The sequence below is a fragment of the Amborella trichopoda genome, chromosome 12, assembly GCF_054954075.1.
Source record: "Amborella trichopoda isolate Santa Cruz 75 chromosome 12, AtrichopodaSantaCruz75HAP2 v2.0, whole genome shotgun sequence".
In the NCBI taxonomy this organism is placed as follows: Eukaryota; Viridiplantae; Streptophyta; class Magnoliopsida; order Amborellales; family Amborellaceae; genus Amborella; species Amborella trichopoda.
Window position 1 is genome coordinate 10,699,164 of NC_142347.1, and position 22,905 is coordinate 10,722,068.

The 22,905-nt window shown below is 38.6% G+C and overlaps 1 protein-coding gene across 9 annotated transcripts in view; it reads right to left on the bottom strand.

Moving 5' to 3' along the window:
* LOC18431816 (Chaperone DnaJ-domain superfamily protein) overlaps positions 1–19,165 on the bottom strand; it is a 41,955-nt gene extending 22,790 nt beyond the window's left edge. For 8 of the 9 annotated variants that reach the window (XR_016045329.1, XR_016045328.1, XR_016045330.1 and 5 more), the window contains exons 1-3: positions 18,755–19,165; positions 7,660–7,943; positions 5,456–6,379 (exon numbers count right to left, since the gene is read on the bottom strand). Coding sequence is in view for 2 of the 9 variants with exons in the window: in XM_020665728.2 (XP_020521387.2) it covers positions 5,456–6,379; positions 7,660–7,943; positions 18,755–18,845 (1,299 nt within the window). In the remaining 7 variants the exon portion in view is untranslated. Of the gene's footprint in view, positions 1–5,455; positions 6,421–7,659; positions 7,944–18,754 lie in introns of those variants that run through there. The other variant, XR_016045331.1, reaches the window with a different exon arrangement.
* Between the last annotated feature and the right edge of the window lie 3,740 nt (positions 19,166–22,905).

The window sequence follows — 22,905 nt, forward strand, 5'->3', positions numbered from 1 at the left end:
AGAGAAGGCCTTTGTCGAGAGAGAGAGCAGGTTGGCTTCTCCGTCAAAAGAGCAGGGGCCTCTATTAGAGATGAGAGAGGGAGATGAATGGGGGGGAAGACAATTTTTTGACAGAGAAATGGAATCCCACAAAATTCAACTAAGAGTTGAATTCTTGGGGATTCCGATATTTTGGGTTAATTGGATATTAGAAGAGACAATTTGATCATATCAAACAGGGCATACAAACTTTTATTATACCAATTATAAAAGATTCTATATTATCCATAAATATTAGGTTATTAGGATGCTATCAAACATACCCTAAGGAATCGAGGTTTAAGTATGTCATATAACAGGGTTCCTCTTGTTCCAATATTGAGATTCTTAAAATATAGGAATCAAGGTCCTCCACTAATAGCCTGAGGTCTGCAAATGCCATTTACCAGGGATCCCTTATCAAGTGCCCCCCACCCTTAACAAAGGATTTAGTTATTTTTGTGTGAATAACAACGGATTAATTATGTAGCTTTATAAGTCGGTTTTTCTTATGACCACTACATCTTCATGCCATGACACAAGTTTGGCATGCACTATTCCCTCTGAGTCCCCGGCAACCCAGAATCCTACCACTCAAGAGTTATCTTCTTCGAATATAGTCTCCTCTGCTTCCATTGTTTCTCAAAGGCTGGCTCTCCGAAGGGGCAAGAGGACAAGATGAACTACTCTCTCTCTCTCTCTCTCTCTCTCTCTCTCTGATTGATGTAAAAGAAGTTTTTTAAAGCTTGAAATGCAAGCATATATTATCATCTCACAATTGTAATAAGATTTAAGACTCTAAAATGATAGGACATCATAAATATAAGATTTTAAATGAAATGTATATTCTCGCAACTAAGAGGGATGACTTACATAATAAGACTTAATGAAACAAAGACACTAGACTATGCCTAGTTCAAATTAAGAATCTAAAAATAATGGAACTTCGTGCTAAGTGAAAAAGGGACTGGATTTTAACATCACGGAACTTGTGATTCTTAAATAATGGGAACTTCGGACAATGGCAATCTCTAACCTGGTATCATCCGTAAATGAAAGTAGATACCACAAACATGGAACCCAAGATTAAAATGTACAAAACCTTGGACCATGGTTGATGGGAGCGGGGATTTATTTTGAAATGGTATTGAATTCCATTGATGGATGGAACATGGTCCCCTTTTTTTGGGAGCGAGATCCCAAAATCAAAAAAATGGGGTCCCTACAAGATCCCTTGTAGGAACCACAGGATCGAGGTTTCGGAGCGGGATCGTCACCCTACCCACAAGGTTCCCTTAACTATGGCTTGATCTATCCAACTAGTTGCGATCTTGTTCATAATTCATTTTGTCCAAAATGCTCTATAGCATGCTTTGCTTTTCTCCTCCACTTCCTTACTTGAGCTTCAAGCAGACTCAGATTTTGTAGGGAATCCTAGTAATCACAAATCGATTATAGGACTCTGCATTTTTCTTCATAATTCTCATTTGTCATGGAAAAGCAAGAAACAAAAGCGTATCACACAATCTACAATAGAAACCGAATACATGGCCATGGCAGAAACTACCATTGAAGTTGTTAAGCTTCGATGGTTGCTCGCTGACATGGGCATTACCATTAACACTGCCATGCCACTTTATTATGATAATAAGAGTGCCATCTATGTTTCAAAGAATCCAGAATTCCATTAACGTACCAAGCCTATTAAAGTTGACTGCACTTTATACGACAAGAATTTTTGGCGAGGAAAATTTCTCTTCCATGTATTAACTCCACTGAACTGCTGGCCGACTTCTTCACTAAAACACAAACTGCAACTCAATTTTCTTGGTTTCTCTCCAAACTCTCCATGATTCCGGTCAGGCTAGCTTGAATTTGAGGAGTATGAATATATAGTCACCTGTGTATATTATTCTCTACAATTTTTTCTTTCCTTGTATACACATAATAGGAAGGTGCATCCTATACGCTTCTTTGCAATAGTCTATACACTATTTGGTAGCCCAATAAAAAAAAGGCCTAGTACACAATTTTTTGTCAAATGAAATAGAGAGAATCTTCCAATCCCTATTTATAATAGAGACCTTACTTAGACCCCTAGAAATATTAATGAAGTCTTAATTAAAACAAAATTCATAATAATAGTTTATTCCTAATAAAAAAATTATTCCATGAGTACTCTAACTACTTCAAAACCCTAAAAATAAACCCTAAAGTTAAAATTTAAACATATATCCTTAAGTTAGAGATAACTCGACCTAGAGGTTTGAAGTAGGCTAAGATGAATTTTATGTTAGTCCAACAACCTTCTTTAGTCCGAACATTATGCTTCGAATCCTTGGACTTGTGAGCTATTGGCCCAATCAAAATACAACAATCATGCATAAAGACTAGGACTTTGAAATCAGCTTAAAAGAACATAAACACACCTTGAGGAAGGGGTCATTGTATGTCAATAGAATCATAGATGCATCTTCGAGATGAGCACTGGATTCAATGGTCGAACCAACAACTTCATTTGTTTATTCTCCTTGTAGCCCTTCATCTTTTTCTTTATCAAAAATTGGTTCAACCACAAGATCTTGTTCATAATCATAAATCAGCTCTTCTCCAAGATATTGTTCTTCATCTAAGCATGCATCAAAGTTTGATTGTGAGTCCCAAACTACACCTGCTGATCTTGGAAACAACTTGATGAAAATAAAGATTTTCTGTGGTTGGCCTCCTTAAGGCATCAGGGGTAGGCCTCCGAGAGCATCCCTTCCTCAACCCCTTCTAGCTGTCATGGGTTCATGGAAATTACAAATCCTAGGAAGACAATCAGCAAAGCCTAGCTAAAATCAGTAAGATCTAGGCTGATTTTAGCAAACCTTGGGCTAATATCAGATTATCAGTATCCTCTTTGGCACAAGACCTCTGGCTCAGCTCGCTTCCATAGCACATCACCTGGCCTCTCTAGGCCTCCTCATTTTTTGTATTTTTTGAAAGCTTCATGTAAAACAATCACATTGGACGGTCTTATAAGCCCTTTTTGTATATGATACACTGACTGTATTTTTCCAGTCCACCCCTTAGGGTGAACTTGGCTTCCTCTCTATTATACATTTCTTACCCAGTAATACAATGTTAACCTTTCTCAAAAAAAAAATATCAGATTATCAGTAAACATTTAGCTAGAATCAGCGAACCCTAGCTCCAATTCAACAAACCCTAGACTTGGTTGCAGATTCATGGATTTGTTGTTGAAAAAACATGAGCTTTGATACCAAATCAATGTACGAAATTTGAAGAACAGAAAATCAGCAATATTTGAGGCCAACACAAGCATCTCTTAGACGAACCTGAGTTTTCTCCTACACCGAACCCTAACCAAGGATTCCAGCTCAAAGCTCTCTCCTTATTTCAAAATCACGTCAATCTTCTTGTGAACCTCTTCCAATCCCTATTTATAATAAATATCTAACTTAGACCCCAAGAAATCTTAACTCTAATTAAAATAGAAGTCTTAATTAAAATAAAATTTGTAATGACATTTTTATCCCTAGTAAAATAAATAATTCCAAAAGTACTATAAATACTAAAAATTTATTTAAAAAAAAAAAAAACCTCGAAATCCTAAAAAATGTAAAGACCCCAAAATAAACCCTAAAGTTAAAATTAAAATATAAATCCTTTGATATTAAACATAATCTAAAGATAAGAATAATTTTGTCCTGCATCACCAACCCTACAAAGGACTTAGGAGACTTGTTGCAGCTCTCTCTAAAACCACCTTAAACTTCACATAGGCCTAGATTAGAAAAGAACTCCCATCAAAATCAAACTTACAGGAGCTGTTTGACAGCATAGTCCACAATACCCTTGGTCTAAATATCAGAGTAGTACTCCAAACAACCAATAACAACTTTTAGAACAATTCCTTGGCTTTTTTAAATCAAAAAATTTGGCATTAGGATCCCATAATCATATTCTCAACCTAAACCTCTGATAATTTGCACATATGCCACTAAAATCCCATTGTTTTCACACCTTCTACATGCTTCTTCTCCCAACCCAGAATGCCGCCACTCTTAGGATCATAGAATTTGGAGCCTTTCCCATTGAGCACTTAAGGTCCTACAGCAAGCCTGGACAACACAGGAAAGGATGAGTCGTACGAGCGCAATCCATGGATTAGCTAATTGATTTTGGAGCCAAGCAGCACCAATCCTGATATCGGCTGATCTTGCACCAAAATGATTGCCATCAGACAGATCTTCCAAAGTAAAGGGAGGATGGCTTTTTTTTTTTTTGTTTATACTACAAGTGGGCTTAGAGATAAATGCAGTTGCATTCCTTTTAGACACATCAATATGTATAAATTTCCTCCTTGTACAAAAGAAGTTAGAATTCTTCATGGATGTACCGTGTTCTGTTACAGATTTTTTGGATGTATAAAAATCTTTGACAAAGCATATTTTTTGGCAACGTACAGAGCACCCAGCTTGTTAGTTGACATACTTCATTTTGTATCACAAAAATCCATGCTTATTACAACAGTTAACACTTGTTCAGAAAAAAGAATCAAAGAGTAGAGAGACAGCCAAAGGAAAGAAAAAGAAGCACAAACCAAAAGGCACTAGTCCATTAGGTCACCACGAGTGAAACAAACGATGTCTAGGCTCAGCAGGAAACATGAGCACAAAGAATAAGTTTAAGAGTCAAAAGCATTAAGTGTTGGAAATTCGGGGGAGTATGGGGCATACAGCTTGATTGTTAGTGTTTCTTTACGGGGGAAGGATGAGACATACAGCTTCAACAGTGGTGTTTCCTAGAATATTCTTTAGTTTTTCATCAAATTAAATGTGTATTTATGTGCAGTCCGATCTATCTATCAATCAATCAACCAATCTATGTATCTATCTATCTATTGATCTATTTCTTTATTCATATATTTATTTTAGAAGAGAAACCCTTCATTGATGGCTTCAGGCTAAGGCACATAAAGCATGCAACAGAAACCATCACGAAAAGTAACCGCAACAGCCAAGACCACAAGGGCAAGTTACTATACATTCCGATATAAATTAACAATAAACACACATATTGTCTCTTAACATGATGAAGTTCCAAAAATATGCTGAGAGCTAAATCTTAGAAATCCTTTAAAAAATAGAGATCATCTTCAGGGCTCGACTGGATGGCACCCCAAACCATGGTACAACCATGGTTTGGGATGGCATTTTGGGTGATGACCCACTTGTGGGTGGCAGCTATTTGGATGCCATATTTTCTGTCTTTTCACATGTGCACAGGCCTTTAATTTGCCTCCACTGCATGAGTGGTATATGCACAGGAACTACCTATTTTTGTCCCAACCACAAAAGCAACGTGCCAACAAACAAGTGGTAAATTAGTGAGGAAAACTAAAATAATTATACGAAACTTTAAAACTAACCATCATTGTCCTATGTTTCATGATGACATGGGTTTTTGTACCATTGGCATCATAAACAAAGCATGAACTTTCTTGTGGGGTTGTTCCAAGACCACTTATTGTCCCCAGAAGATTTGAGCAGCCAGATGATGGTTTTGGCACATATCTAGCAGTGCAATCCTCATAATCTTCTGTGGAATTAAGAAAGACATGTATATGGTCCTGAGAATCTTCATAATGCAACCCATTCTGATGCCTTCTGGGAGGAATTCTAGTTGCCACAGCAACCAGTTTTCCAGCAATATGCAACTCTAAATCCTTATACACATCTGAGTCATGAACTTTATGGTATCTTCCATAACTTTGCATCCGTCTGATAGATTCTTCACTGTCCAATAACTGACCCGCTACATTACTTGTTTTATAAGACATGTCAAGATTTAAATGCATCTTTCTATCCCCGTTAGAGGCACAGAAAGTTGGTCCCATAGTCACATATGAAGGCAAGGTTTTCAAGGAGCCTTCTGACAAGCTAAGAACCTTATTGGCTATGTAAATGACTCCGAAAAGATCACGTCCAGATACCAAGTGTAATATCTCTGCTGTTTCAATTGCAGACCTCTCCTCAGCTTCAAAACAGTCAGGCAGAAGGTCCATATGATCAATAACCGGCCCAAAATAAGCTGCACGAATGGCTTCATAAAGTTCGCCTTCAAGCCTCTCTAGGTAGCTTGATCCCATCACTATCTCCTTTTTCGACACAATATCGTTTACAACATGTCTATACCATTTCAGCCACTGCACCACTTCCATCTGCTTGGTATGCGGGGCAAAATGATCACCTGGATACATGGCTGAACTGCTTTCCCACTGTCTTTGCAAGGTCCTTCTCTGAGTAGACAAATATATATCATAGTGGGTCCTTCTTTGCGTATCAGAAAGAATCTGCAGTCCAATTCCGAAACAGATATCTTAGGCCAGAACTTCCTCCTTCAAAGAACAAACATTTTTATTTTAGTAATGATTCATCTATGTTGCATGAAGTAATAAGATACATGTACTTCAAAATCCATAGGGTCTTATAAACTGACTTACTGATATTGATCAGCATCACTTGTTAATTTTTCATGGGAATCGTATGACTAAAAATTATGTGTATTGTGCAGAAAGGAACCCACCCAATTTGAAAATAAAAGTTGGTTGATCAAATAAAAACATTCCATCATGCATACTCTTGTAAGGATAAGATTAAAGACCTCTGACAAGAACTTTAGAGAACAGAATGCTATATCACATAGATATGGAACTTTTTTAAGTATAAGCCGTAAACAAGCAGCAGTGAACTTATGACACTGAATACTGATTGCATATAGCTATTCCATAGTACTAAGATTTGTTTCAATATGGAAATTAAATGGAACATATCATCTTATTAATCAATTGATGTTAAACATTTACGAAATATTTCTTTGTTCATGGATGACATGCAATATTGTGAAGTATGCAAAAAGTTTCTGGTCCTCTACTCTCTTGCTCATCAGTGATCTTCTGCTGTATTCATCACCCTTTTTTTTGCACCATCGTGGTTTAATATTAGGTATACCTCATTGCTCTAAACACTTTATCACATGATTGGTCAGGAAGAATGAAAAAGTAAGAGTAGATTCTTCATCAACAAGCAATTATGCAAATTCCAACGGAATAATAAGAATGCAAGGCCATTATCAAAAATAACTTTGGAGAACAAAGTGTTGTTTTTTTTTTTTATTAACAATATTACAAAAACTTCACATCAGGGAGTAAATGGTATGGTATAACACAATTAGAGTCTCACAAAAGTAAATAAATACTGCATAATACAATGAGAGGTAGCAAATGAAATGCATTTTAAAAGCCAGCCAAATGAAGAGAAACAAACATGTAAAACCTCACATAAATCAAATTCAAATTGCTCTTCAATTTCTTTTGATCATTTGAAAGTAAAATTGTAATCCTTGCTAACAAAAAAACAAATGTCTGAATTAAAATAAGCAATTTGTAGCCCAAGCATATCTTCTTTGGATGTGACTCCCCATTGTTGCCTTAGTATAGATTTCCTAAGTGAGGTTATCCAAAATCAATAAGAAATTATCCAAACTCCAAATATTTTCAAAAGGCTGGTCCATATTCAGGACTCTAAATAGCCAAATGAATGGAAAATCAATAAATCAAAAAAATGATCACACCTCATACGCAGCCATGATTCGAATGAAGCAATCAGTAGAAGCAGCATCAGCCCGAATTCGTGCATCAGGATGGGTTTCCTTTGCAAGCTTCCGAAACGAAGATTTGATTTCCTCCAAGCTGCAATTCTCTGCAACTCCTAAAACATCGTATGCATTTTCCCCTGAGAAATCTTCTTCCACCATAGCTCTGGTACCAAGCCTTCTCCACGGTTTTCTCGGTTTCCATAGGTTAGGAGAGCAACAGAGGTAGAGAAAACGCATTTCTTTGGTCGAAAACACCATTACTGTTACAGAAAGGCTCGAAATTTAGTAGCTCATTGCACTAAAAGTTCTATGAATTGAGGCAAGAGAAGGGAACCCCTGAATTTCACACCCATTCTCGAATGTGAATTTTGGTTATCTGTAAAATTGGCTTATGGATAGGGATAAATTTGATAATCGAATGTTTTTCTTTTCTGCGAGTATTTATAACTGCCCGGTAGCCTTAAGAGAGCACACGTGAGAGATGAAGAGAGGATATTTTCCAACCTCGGCAGCAGGACAACCTGACCTACCAATTTTTGTGATAGAGATTATTTTTGGGAAAAAAAAAAGAAATAAAAAAAAAAAAAACAAGACTTCGCTTTCTGTGCAGCATATTTTCTATGCAAATACCCCCAACCAAAAACGTTTTTTCTTGACGGAATGCCCTTCCCGTACGAAAATAATCAATTTTGCCACTTACAAGGCCTTCACATGTCATACTGCCGGAGCGTGCATTGAAACTGCCAAAGTCGCAGTACCTCGAAGGGCGTCCAGCAGTTTCAAAGCTCGGTTCGGCAGTATATGTTTTGGAAGTACTGCATCTCCGACAGTTTCAATGCACGCTCCGGCAATACCACAATGCTACAGTGGTTTAAAAGCACAGTCCGATAGTGGTCACTTCGACAACTACAAAAAGCGTTTCGGTAGAAAAGGTTATGTTAGTCATGTCGCTCCGGTAGTTTCAAATCACGGTTCGGTAGTACATAGTACATGTTATGGAGTACTGCCACTCCGGCAGTACCACATCGCTCCAGCAGTTTGAAAGCACGGTCCGGCATGGTCGCTCTGGCAGTTGCAAAGAGCGCTCTGGTAGATAAGGTTCTGTTAGTCACAATGCTCCGACAGTTTCAAAACGCGCTCCGACAGTTTCAAAGCGCTATCTTTATGTTCTCGAAGTACTGCCGCTCCAACAGTTTTAATGCACGCTTCGGCAGTACCACACATGAAGGCCTTGTAAGTGGTGAAATTGATTATATTGTACAGGAAGGGTATTTCCGTAAAAAAAAATGAATTTTTTTGGTTGCGGAGTATTTGCATAAAAAGTATACTTTTGGGAAAAAAAGTAAGAGAATAAGTTGGGTTGGGGTAAGTTGCATAGTAAGTGTAGTCTTTGGGGTTTTTTTTTTATAATTTTCCCAAAAAGAAAATATAACCCTACGAAAAATTACAACAACAACAAAAAAAAAACGAAGACCACACTTTTTATGCAACTTACCACCAACTTAACTTTTTCTCTCACTCCCTTTACAACTGCCGGACCACACTTTACACAGTGTCGAAGCCTTATTGTCAGACCGAACTTTATACAGTACCGGAGCTCTGCTGCTGGACTGCACTTACATGGGGCCGAAGCCCCTATTTTGGTGGGACAGAAGAGGGAAAGCCTTGGATAAAGTAAAAGTAAGGGATGGTAGTTTAGGTATCTTTTTTTTTTGTTGGGGGGTTTTTGTATAGAAAATATATTTTGGGGAAAAAACATGAGAGAAAAAGTTAGGATGGGGGTAAGTTGCATAAAAAGCATAGTTTTGCGGTTTTTTATAATTTTCGCAACAATGTAAGTATTGAATCTTGACCTTTATCATATTTGAATTTAATATTTTTTAGATAAATCTAAAGAAAAAGTTTATATAGAACCTAGGCTCTAAATAATTAAATTAGAGCCTACCTCAAAAATTTCACTGGAATATGTTGTTTTGATGCTCAAGTATCTTAAAATTGATTATCTCAACATCAAGATGCATGGACATGAGAAAAAAATGGATTTCAAGTTTTAAAAATGGTGCATATTGTAACGCATTTTTGGACCGTTAATTTTCAAGTTTTCATAGATCGGCTCAATCTACACTATTTTTTAATCGTTAAATTTTATAATTAAAGATGAAAATATAGTTTAAGGCTATCACAAAGATTTCCAGTACTGAAAGCATATTTCTCGACATTACTTGAAGGTGGGCTCTAATTTGATTGTTTAGAGCCTTGGCTCTATACAAACCGTACCCAAATCTAAATCATACAATTTAGATCATCAACTCTTCTAATTAATTTGTATCTGATAAAAATATTACAAATAAATTCATAAAAATAAATTAACCAAAATACTCTTAAAATTTTTAGAGAAATTTTGGTCAATTTATTTTTTATGAGTTTTTTTTTAATATTTTTATTTGATACACTTGGTTTTAATAGTAGACACTCTAAATTTCAAGTCCTTTAGATTTGTAAAAAAATTCAAATTCAAATACAAAAAGCAATTGTGACAATTGGAGTTGCCTAAATTCAATACAAGTCGATGGATGTTTATTGAAGTCGTAAGCCGGTGGGCAGACCTCAGCTAGTCCCTTAATTTTTATATAAGAAAGTCATACATTGTCGGCCGTTAGATGTAAAATCGGATGGCTAGGGTTGATCCATTGACTAGACACAAAGTTCAAAAAAAAATTTCTTGAACTATATGACATACTTTAAGTTGTCTGATTTCACATCGAATAGCCAATGATAATTGTAACCTCCTTGTATGGAAAATATATAGTTTCTTATTTGTTTTTCGTGTAACTTTTCTTTCTTTCTCTGAAGGTATTTACAAATTAGCATGGAAGGTGATTCGGCTGGATGCAAAATTATTGTTTTTCTTCTTTCCCCAAACATTGTAGAAGACATGTTAGAAAATGTATTTGATAAAATTTCTTCGTATAGAATGTTAGACACGTTGAAAATGTATTTGATAAAATGAGTTTCTTCGTAAAGAATGTTTTTGGCCTTTTGGTTCTTGTAATTATTAGGATTACGACAGTTCATGATATCTTTTCCGAATGATCATTATGTTTAAGAAGAGTGTATAAAGGGACCATTTATTTTTTAAACAAGAAGTCACAATCAAGCTTATCATTCAGATTTCCAATCGAGTGGTTGTGAGTATATTATTGACTAAATTCAAAATTTGAGAATAAAATTTTTTGAACTTCATAAAACACTCCAAACTATCCAATTTAACATCTAATAACTATAAGTAATTATGACATTATCATATGAAAGATAAATTGTCCCATAATGGTAGCGTAATGTAGTACTTAAAGACCACATTCGTTTCCTTCTCTCTAAGATACTCTAAATTTTTTATTATTTTATTTTGCCATGAGTGATATGTATCATCCTTTTAACTGACTACATGAAATTTGATGGTACTATTATACATCAAATTTGAGCGTATATGAGGATCATATTCTGCGACCGTGTGATGATATCGTTAATATGCCCTTCCAACTTTAGGTTGTATCTCTCTTATCACTCAATTCAAACGAAATCCATTCTGCTACCTTATATTCTAACTTTCTATTCCCTAAGGCCTCTTTAGTTTCTTGGATTCAGATTTTTAAGAGACACTTTTATTGAAAAAGCTTATTTGGTTCACCTAAAATTTGACATTTCCATCGGATTCCCGAATGCTTTTTTAAGCATAAATTTTAGAAATCTCAATTCCACCAAAATAGGTGGAATTGACATTTTAAGGAAATAACTCATTTTGCTGCAGAAGAACAAAAAAGTATTAAAATTTTAGAGAGAGAAACTGTATCAATTTTTAGAGAGAAAAAAACTATTCAAATTTGAAAGAGGGAAATTATATCAAATTTTAGAAAGAGAAAGTATACAATTTTTTTTAGAGTGAGAAAATGTACAAATTTTTTTAGAGAGAAAAACTATCCCAAATTTTAAGAGTGAGAAACTATCTCAAATTTAAAGTTTTAGAGTGGCCAAATTAAATTTTAGTAAGAAAAACTACCTCAAATCTTAAGTTTTATAGAGGGAAAGTATATTAAAATTTTAGAGAGAAAAACTACAATTAAATTTTAGAGAGAGGACCTACTTTAAAAAAAATTTAGAGATAAATATCTCAAAGCATTTAGAGAGAGATTATCTCAAATATTAAGTTTTAGAGAGAGAGCATATTAAAATTTTAGAGATTAGAAACTATATCAAATTTTAGATAGAGAAACTACCTGAAACTTTGTAGAGAGAAAAACTATCTCTAATTTTAAGTTTTAGAGAGAGAAACTATATCAAATTTTAGAGAGAGAAAGCATGCAAAAAATTTAGAGAGAGAAACTATTTAAAAAAATTAGATAGAGAAACTATATCAAATTTTAAGTTTTTGAGAAAGAAAATATATTCACATTTTAGGAAAAATAAACTATTTGAAAATTTTAGATAGAGAAACTATTTCAAAATTTAAGTTTTAGAGAGAGAAAATATATTAAAACATTAGAGAGAGAGTATCTGAAATTTTTAGAGAGAGAAACTATTTTAAAGAAAAAGATAGAGAAACTATCTCAAATTTTAAGTTTTAGGGAGAGAAACTATTTAAAAATAATTAGATATAGAAACTATATCAAATTTTAAGTTTTAGAGCGAGAAAGTATATTAAAATTTTAAAAAAAGAACTATAAGAGAGAGCATCTTAAAATTTTAGAGTGTAACTATAGAAGAGATGAGTACCGAAATGAGGGATTAGATAACAATAAGGGTGGTGATGACGAGAATAATTCAGGGTGCCACTTATTAATATTTTCAAGAGACTAAATTGAGTGCCCTTTGTTAACATCCCTGCAACTCCGTAGTCTCACATGCACCAAACCTACGCAAGAAAAACTAGGCGAAAAAATAGAAAACAACCATATAACTTGAATTAATAAATGCGACTTCCACATCGTTAAATAGATGCTCAATAGCTAGATCTTTAGAGAAAACAAAGAACTAGATTTGCCTCGGGTCAACCCCTAAGACTTTGTGCACCCCAAGCTTCCAGACTTCAAGCTTCTTGCCTTTTCAGAATGTTTCAGATGAAATTTTTGTAGGTTATGCTTTCTGTGTTACATGCCCTTCGTACCTTTTGGATCTCACATAACGTCGACCGGAACAAGTCCCAATGCTTCACATAACCACCAAATCCATGCCTCGCTCTCTCTTTTTCTCTCAATAAAATGGTTAGGGAGAAGACATGCCTCTATCTTTGGATGAAGAAATAACTCAGTGTGTTGCAGGTTGCTGGACTTCTTTCCCTCCATTAGAAACCCTCAACAAGCAGCTTGGTGAAAAAAATATGGGCCACTCTCTCAACCTGCCTTTTTTCGCTCCTTCTTCTTTTCTCTCAAACTAGAACCCTGGAGGTAGTCTTTCCATCTCAAACTAGTTCCAATATTCTTCTAGTTGTAGGTGGAGTCCAATTACATCTTTTATAAGACTTTTATATCTAGTTAGGTTCTTCTTAACTAACTCAAACTAGAAAATTTTCCTTAGATCCAACTAATGACTTCAGATTTCAAAATATTCAAAAGTATTTCCATCAACTTCAGTACTTCGATTCCAAAATTATTTAGGACATCTTCTAGGTACTCATGCATAGGAAACTTAGTCAGCTCCATACAACAAGTTTGACTTTTTGTCATCGACATGGCACCATGGCAGTTGTTTTAATTAGAGTAAAATGTTTAAATCCATGTGGTCCACATAAACACAAAACAAGTTCATTGATGGGCACCATGTGTCCCACTAAATCTCCTACAAGATTGTTCCATGTAAACACTGATAAAATTCTAGGAATATCTTTTTTGCAAAAGCAAATATTTTACTCTACATACAACCTTTGTTTGAGTACAAAAATAGTATATAATATTTAGGCGTTTCGGTGGAGAAAAACCTCTGGAAATGCTCCTTATAAAACCTTAGATGAATCTGGTAACATCGAAACCAGATCCTCTACGAGGCACTCCATAATTACCCTATGATGACATTAAACATCACAATGGACCCATGACCCAGATGTCTACCTTGCGAGGGGCTCATGATTGGCCTAGCAAAGCTGCTCAATACTTAGAAGTGCTAGAGACAGCCACTTATTCCACATGCCCTCCTCGATAAAACGGTTAGGGCCTAGTGCACTTAGAAATCACTGCATAGGAATCCATGTTTCTTCCTTGCAAGGGGAGTCTATCAGGTACATGGATGCTACTGATTCATCAATGGACCACAAAAAGGTGATTAGTATCAGATTCATACTGTGTAGGATGAAGCATTGAGGCAGAAGCTACCTTTGTAGACAGAAACTACCTTTGTAGACAGAAGCATATTCATCTCCTAGACATATAATCCATCACCAACCTAATGTTACCATTAAACTCCTTTGATAATGAGCATCATAGGTAATAAACTATCTAGCCTTGTGTGCAGTTCCACTCATTTAGAAAAGATTCAGTTGCATCCCAAGGCAAGACCTATGGAGTCCATTACATTCTAGTTCGAGACATGTTTCTATGCACTTAGAAATCACTGCATAGGAATCCATGTTTCTTCCTTGCAAGGGGAGTCTATCAGGTACATGGATGCTACTGATTCATCAATGGACTACAAAAAGGTGATTAGTATCAGATTCATACTGTGTAGGATGAAGCATTGAGGCAGAAGCTACCTTTGTAGACAGAAGCTACCTTTGTAGACAGAAGCATATTCATCTCCTAGACATATAATCCATCACCAACCTAATGTTACCATTAAACTCCTTTGATAATGCGCATCATAGCTAATAAACTATCTAGCCTTGTGTGCAGTTCCACTCATTTAGAAAAGATTCAGTTGCATCCCAAGGCAAGACCTATGGAGTCCATTACATTCTAGTTCGGGACAACTTCAATCAACTTTGAGTGCCTTGTTCAATCCAAGGAGGTCATGTCCCCTCTAGTGATTTCTTTCATTGAATTATAAATCGTCTACCTCAATGGCTATTTCATCCAAGTAGGGCATGCTTCACAAGGTCTATGTCATCCATGTGAGTTCAACACTCCCACTCAAACTGAGAATGTTCTAAGACATAAAAGCATGAGTCAAAATGTTCTCGATGGCCTCGTTGATCCATGGAATTGGTCCTCATCACTATAATGATCTCTATCAACAAAATAAGCCACATTGGCGAGAGTACAAAAACATGAGTAATTTTAGTACATGAAAATATATGTGAGCAGAAGTTCAAATCCTAAGTGGCAACAACATTAAAAGGCCACAAAATCTAACATGGAGCCCTATAATTGTTAAGGGGCTAGAATGTCCCAATACCTAAGTGGGAAGCCAGTGCTTCCAACACCCCCATGGAAGAGGAAAGTTTGGAAGTTGCGACTTCCCTGCATTGGACTCCGGCATTATTTTTCTACTTGTTAGCCTCAAATTATCTTTTTTTTTTTATAAAAAACTCAATTCAATATGAAATTGGAATATTTGTATATCTCATTGTGGCAAGGCCATAAAAAACATCAAATAGTATTGGAGCAAAACATCAAACATCAGTCTCGGCTCCATCTTTTGTTCTCCCATCCCACTCTTCTGCTTATCCGTTATCCTTCCCTTTCCTCATTCCTGGTCGACAAGACCCACCCCTCTTTGAACACTAAGCTCTCCTTGGCTTTAGTCAGTTCTTTCCAAACCTGACGAGATGATGCCTGTGGAATCGAGAAATTGGGCAAAAAACCTTAGGAAAACTCACTAAAAGAAGAATCATCTTCCCCTTTCCTTCTACTCAAGAGTGCCCTCATGGTTGCTCTTTTCCCTCCTTTGTCTGTCCTTGCACCAAATGGCCACATCGCAACTCGATGATTCTAGCTAGCCTACACCTGCACCTGCACCTGCTTTCTCTTCATTTGGCCCTTCACTCTTTCCTCTCACTTCCTTCTTCCCCATCCTCCTCTTCTAAACCCCTTCCTTTCTCCCTCTTTGTGCTCCCACCCACCTGCTTCTTCACTTAATCCCTCTCCTGTTTGTGCAAGACTCTTCTCTGCTCCCATACCTTTGCCCTCCATTACAGCTAGCTCCCACTTGGTGGACCTCTCCATTGAATCCCCTGAGGGCCTTTCTTTGGTGGTTGAACATCCAGAGGTGTCAAACTTTGAAGATATCATCTCTCCTATCCTTGGCTGCAAGTCACTCTCATCATCCCCAAATGCTCTCCAGAACTCCTTTTTTGACTCCGTCTCCTTACCTTAATCCCAGCATCTCCCCACCACCTTCTCTATGATCCCTTTTCCCCCCTCTGCCCTCTCTCCCTCCCCGCTTTGCATTTCCCCTCTCTACCTCCCCTTAGGGTTTCTTCCATTTGTCACCTTTCAGTCCTTTGCTCTTTTCCCACTTCTTTTCTACCGCCACCGCCACTCTCCTTTCCTCCATGGCCAATGTTGTCCCCCTCCCCTTCCTTGTTACTTCCAGTGCTTCGACCCACTGTCCCCTCTCCTACTCAGCTAGCACGCATCCAGCCACACCCCACTCACCTTGGTCCCTCTCTCTTGCCCCATCCCCCTTATTAGTGACTCATACAACTCCTTCTTCGAAGCTTCATCATCTTCACCTAAGTTGGTGGACTCCAAATTTATAGAAGAAATGGACTACGCTTAAGAAAAATTGACCCAAGTTCTCAAAGTGATGGGTTCCCCTATGATGGCCCACAAGATGGTCTTCATGCTTTCCTAAAGGCAGATGCTCGATCTTGTTCCAAGGTTAAAGGCAGAGGTACTAGAGAAATCTGCAACCTTACTTTTGACATCAGCTATGACCGGCAACCCTTCGGATGCCTTGCCTATGGCCTTTGCTTCACTAGAAGGATCCTCTCTTCGATGCTCTCCTAGGCGCGTGTCCGCTCTCCCCCTCATGCTAATCCTCTCTTGTAATATCCAGAGCCTTGGGTACCATTCCCTTACAATCCTCACCCTTAGAAACCAAACTTCCATCACCCTCTCTCCAACTGGTTAGACAGGTCTGGGCTCAAAGACCCTGCCAATGAGAAGTCTTCCCTATAGTGGGAGCCTGGAGAGGCATCTAGATCATTTGGTATCCCTCCCTTCACTCCCTCTCCTTCTCACATGTAGCCTCCTTCTCAGTGATTGTAGTCCTTTTGAGAATCTCAGATGGCCTCTTTTGGAAGTTCATGACAGTCTATGACCCCAACTCTGAAAGTCTTAATGAACAGTTTTGGGTTGAACTAGATCTTGCAGCATACATTCCCCCTTTAGGTGGTGCTTAGGAGGGGGTTTTAACATCACAAGGTGGTCGTTCAAACGTAATTCCCTCTCTAGATTGATCATAGTAACGACCTAGTTCTTGAACTTCATTTCTAGACACAAGCTCGTAGACATCCACTCACTTGGAAGGGGCCAACTACAACTGGTCCAACCACTCCGCCACCCCCTCTCTTTCCAAACTCAACCGCTGTTTGCTTAGCACTGATGGGATGCCTCATTTCCAGGCTCCAATCTCTGCCCTTCCCAAACCTATTTTAAAATCATTATAAAATCCCAATCAATACCCAACTCATCTCTAGGGATCCTAAACCTTTCTTATTCGAGATGGCATCACTCGAGAAGGCAACCTTCCTCAACCCGGTTCCTCTTTGGTGGAACTCTTTCGCTACGCTTGTTTCGAGAAGGGCTTGCTTTCGCCACCAATGTAAGATTTGGCATCTTAAACTCTCTTTGAAAGAATGGAGTACGAAACTTTCAGGGAAATTCCACTCCCATAAAGGCTCGATCCTATGACATATCCATGAGTGATTTGAACTCAAAGAACATAGAAACCTTAATAACCTTGAGAAGCACTAAAGACTCTAATTAAAAAAGTGTTTATACTAAAAAATGCAGGCAGAAAATTTGGTTCCCCGCCTTGGTTTTAGGTGCAAACGTGTTGAAGAGTTAATAAAGAAAAAGCTCCCATCAAATTGTTTTCAGATAGAGAATTGGACCCCACAAGGTCGTATCTCGCTCAGATCATCGGCAATACCGGATTTTCGTGCACCTTAGCCTTAGAGTTTGTGAGAAGCCTTTTAAAAAGGTTTAATGGAAAAAGGGAGGGCTTTAGTGAATATCTTTTAGAAATAGAGAAATGATAATGAAATCAAACAAATCGAAGCAAACTGAACTATTCTAAGAAAACTTCAAAACATGCCTATGAATAACTATAGAAACATTAAAAGATAAATATGGATAAACTTTATTAATGCTTATGATTGGAAGTAAAGGGAGAAGAGAGGAGAATGTAAGCGTTAATGGAGGGTCTGAATGAGAGGGAGCTTAATGATGGTGATGAATACTCATTAATAAAGAAGCAAAGGAAAATATGGATAACATACATAGAGTCAAAGAAAACAAAAGAAACATAGAACCTTAGGTGGGCCCCCTAAGCCCAGCACCTAGAGTCGGCACCGATTCAGATTAAGTACTTGCATGATCAATCACGATCTTTTGGGTTTGGATAGGGCAAAGCGAATGTGGGAGGAAGAGGACCTGGAAGCAGTGGTTTAAAAAATGGATTAGTGCCCTAGATCGGGGGCCCAAAAAACCCATTCGGATTGGTGAATCAGCCATTTGTATCAGGAATCGACCGAATCAATCGAATTCAGCCTCAAAAAATTACAAAACAATTATTAAAATTCATTATAAATGTTGTTTTTTAATAATCCAATAAGAAATGAGGGTACTCCATTAAGAATTTTCATTTTCTTGCATCAATATGCAAATATGGAGATGTTCTTTCCCTGTATGAACTACTATTAACCATTAAATTAGCATCATGCAAAAGAAGAAGGATAGAATTATCAAGGATGAAGTATAAATCTCTAAAAATAATGTTATTTTAGTTTCTAAATGTAATTAAGAGTGATGCATTAAGTACTTTCATTACTTTGTAAAAATAGGTAAATATTGATACATTTTTTTTGTCTGGATGTCTGTATAATTATCAATTATTATATAGTATTATAATATTATACCTCTCGGATTCCTGTCGGGAAACCACTTCCACTTGTCGGAAAACTCACTGGCAGACTTTCCCATCTTCTTCTGGGGACGGTGGAAAGCCATTGGAAAACTCCCGAAAAAAGGTGGAAGTTCACTGGCTGCTCCCTGCAGCAACTTAGATCCCTTTCTTCTTCTCCAATACTCCCAGAACCACTACTGAAATCTCTAAAGACTCCGAACAACTCCCTGTTTTGCTTGCGCTGCCTTCTCTTCAACTCCAACAACAGTGACCCTCGCAAAGCCCCTGTGTAACTCTGCTGGTTCTTTCTGGACAACATGCTTGCCGACAAACTCTCGCTTGTAAGCTCTGTGCTCTATTGGAATTCTCGCCGGGAGCTCTCTAACTCCTGTTGTTAAAAACCTTAACCGTTTTTAACTACGGTGAAACGGTGAAAAAAGGGGTTTACCCCCTTATATAGAAGACACTTCCGCGAAGTGCCCCTCACAAAGCAAGAATACCAGACAAGCCCCTGAAAGACAAACGGTAATGTATCGGACCGTCAGTGCAATGCCGAGCATCAAATGGCAATGGGCCAAACCAGGTTGGGATCAAGCCCAAGGGCCAAACTCAGACCAACGCTGCTCGCAGCTAATGCCGTGTGACTAATGCCACGCGTGAAACCCCGTGACGAACGCCGCGAGTGAAACTCCCTGATGAACGTTGCTTGTGAATTAACATCGCATGTACCAAACCCATGCGCCAGTGACTGCTCAACGCCGTTTGTGCAACTGGTGACTCCATGCTAGTGTCGTGTATGGCTGAACTCGATCACCACTGTGAGTGTTCCACCATCATCCCTAGTGGGAGTTACACCAGTGCCGCAGCCCATCATCACCAGTGGAGTTAGGTATATGCCAAAAAGAGTGATGCTTACCCCTTCAATCCCCATGGGTCAGTCTCGCACCAAGCTATTTCCCATGGAGTTTCATCTTTCACCTTAAAAAGCCATGCTTGCCCCCTAACCCCCAAGAGTCTGCTTCCGTTTGCCACTCCTCATCGGGTCACCATCTCCTCTAAGCCCTCTACTTGGGTATAACCTTAACTATTTTATCCCCAAGGAGTCAGATTGTCATCCACAGACCTATCCCCCATAAAGCTTCACCTACACGGCTACCCACAGCCATGGTCCGTGCAGTACGACCTTAAACTGCACAGCCTTAGTCCGTGCTATATGACCTTAAACTATACAGCCATGGTCCATGCTGTATGACCCTAAACTGCACATCCATGGTCTTAGTTGCATGACCTTAAACTGCATAGCCACGGTCTAGATGCACGACCCTAGACTCCATGGTCCAAACTATACGACCTTAAACTGTAGCGGAGGTATAGTTGCACGACCTTAAACTGTAGCAGAGGTATAGTTGCACGACTTTAAACTGCATGGTCTTAGTTGCATGACCTTAAAATTGCACATTCATGGTCTAAGATATGTGACCTTAAACTATAGTGCACGTCCTGGCCGCGTGATGTTAAAGGACTTAGCACCATGGTCCAAACTATATGACCTTAAACTGTAGCGGAGGTCTAGTTGCACGACCTTAGACTGCATGGTCCTAGTTGCATGACTTTAAACTACATAACCACAGTCCAAGCTATATCACTCTAAACTATAGTGCACGTCCTGGCCGCATGACGATAAATTGCTTTGCTCAGGTCCTGAAGGCATGAACTTAAACTCGCCCTCACACACGCGCACATGCCTTTTACATGCATCTTCATGTACGCCTTTTCTAACTGACCCGTTCGTGTGCGTGTACCACCTTCATAACTCCCCAGTGAATCCCTTCACTACCATTCATCATTCCCCAGTGAGTCTCACCCATGCTCACAAAACGGTGAGCCATCCCATCATCCATACTCGCCGTCAGCTAGTGGGTCACCACTTTTGACCCACCATTCATACATCATCCATCTTTCATAGGTAATCTCGTGTCATCTCCCCAGAGTGAGTCAAAACCACCACCATACTCACTCTGTGGCCTCCACAGACTGCCATTCATCACCACGATGGTCTAGCTGTTTGACCTTAAACTGTAGTACATGTCATGGTCGCATGACATTAAAAAGCTTTGCACAGGTCCCGAAGGCATGACCCTAAACATGCATTCACAAAAAAAAAAGATAAAAAAAGAATAATGAGCCTGGTGTATACTTGAACAAGGGAACGCCATGAGAAAAATGACGGACGGGCATGGTCACGAAACCATGAGTAAGATAGTTTCGTGAAAATAAAAACCCGGGCATGGTGAAAATTTGAAAGGGCACCGCGAGTAAAATTGAGAAAATAAGGGTGGACGTGGCCGAAAGGTCATGAGTAAAAGATCCCCGAATAAAAGGAAAGTGGTGAAAACTGTCTCTACGGCACTGCTTCCCAAATCCAAGTAAAAACCTGCAAACGACGTTTGGACCAATAAATAAGTTGATGCAACACTCGCTTCTATAGGTGGCTTCAGCCCAGAAAAATCCCTGGTGTCATAATACTAGGACAAAAAAATACGAGCATCAAGCAAGATTCCTATAGCCTGAGTCCATTTACAAAAAAGACTCGAAAGACAGAAGACTTGCCAAGAAGGCAAGACGAGTCTCATGAGGAAGAGCACTATTCCCACAAGGTCACTAACGCACTCAAAGATGCCCCAAGTAGGCCAAGTCAGCCAGAACTTGGACCTGTTATACAGCAACAGGATTGAGCCCTTAGGGGATGCCTCGTACAAAGAAGAGAGGTATCTTGGTTGTTGAAACTGCTAGCAGTAGGTAGGGGTTATACCCCAAGCTCGTCACCTCGATAAATTGAGGTACCCTGCCCACCGAGTACAATCTGGTGCACCACGCAGACGGACGCCAACCAAAACCAAAGGCCCTTCAGCAGACCATCCAGAACAAACAACAAAAAAAGCAAACCCAGATAAAATGGAAAAAATGACCTTCAGCATGGCACTCGACCACTAGACGGGCCTGATTCTCGCCAACAAGGTCCGTACAAAATCCTTAGTTGTCAGAATCATAAATAGTCCCTTGAGGGTGAGGACTTCGACAGGATCCATCAAGAAAGTCTATACTACCCCTAAAGTCTCCACGGATGGACCTGTACATTGCATCCAAATGTTTGAGCATCCTAGTTACAACATTGCATGGATCTCCTCTATGTTCATGTGGTCCTGTGGCTAGGAAGAAAAAAGAAATAAAATCGAAAGAAATTTTTTGAATGTTGTCCTTCTTGCTTCTCTTGAAGCACAACAATCGGCGGGGCAAGCTGTTTGAAGTCATTTTTTAACACCTTGGGTCCCCGACGCAGAATAAAAAGAGAAGCCGATCAATAAAGCCTGAATTACAGTGGAATTCTTGACAGTCTCAGAACTTCCCCAGAACAAGTGAAAATGCTCATAAGGACTTCAAAAGGCCACCTGCTAGGTTTTGTCCCAATCCAACATATCTTAGGCAGTGCAGACAGAGAAACAATTTCAGAAAAATCAGTCTCTAGCACCCTGAAATGAACTTTGTAACTAGAAATCTATTTTTGATGCTTCAAATTATTGTGAGGTCACTGCCATTGGATTCGGCATGGTCGAAAACCCTTATGAGTCAAGTTTCGGCTTAATTGGCCCTCCAGGACAATGTTAAGGGTAAAAGATCAAAAAGGGGTAGGCCGCACACTATTCCCATGCACCCTCCCTGCACCAAATCACTATTAATGGTGACTGGTTTCATAGTCTCGGGCAGTGACTTTCAAGACCCATATTTCACTCGTTTCGAGTTGGATCGCGCTCAAATTTTGTGAGTGTGTTCGTCTCGTCAAGACGAGCGTTTTGATATGTGGCACGCCCTGTGACAACGCCCAAGCAGGAAGAAAAACCAGAGAGAAGTTAATGATTCGTGAAGGAAGTTGTAGGAAATTTAGCAGCAACACATCCCACTCGAGTGGCCATATCGCATGTGTAAGGTCCAGGGCTACCATTGGTCTGAACCCTGTGCATGATGAACGGTCGGATTTCACACGCGAAGCCGATAAAATTGCTATAAATTTCGGCCTTCAGAATTCAGATTCCGACAAAAAACTTAAGTCTGCAAAAATCAATCGAGCTGCATTTATTGTCATGCGATCGTGATAGCATGCTCAGT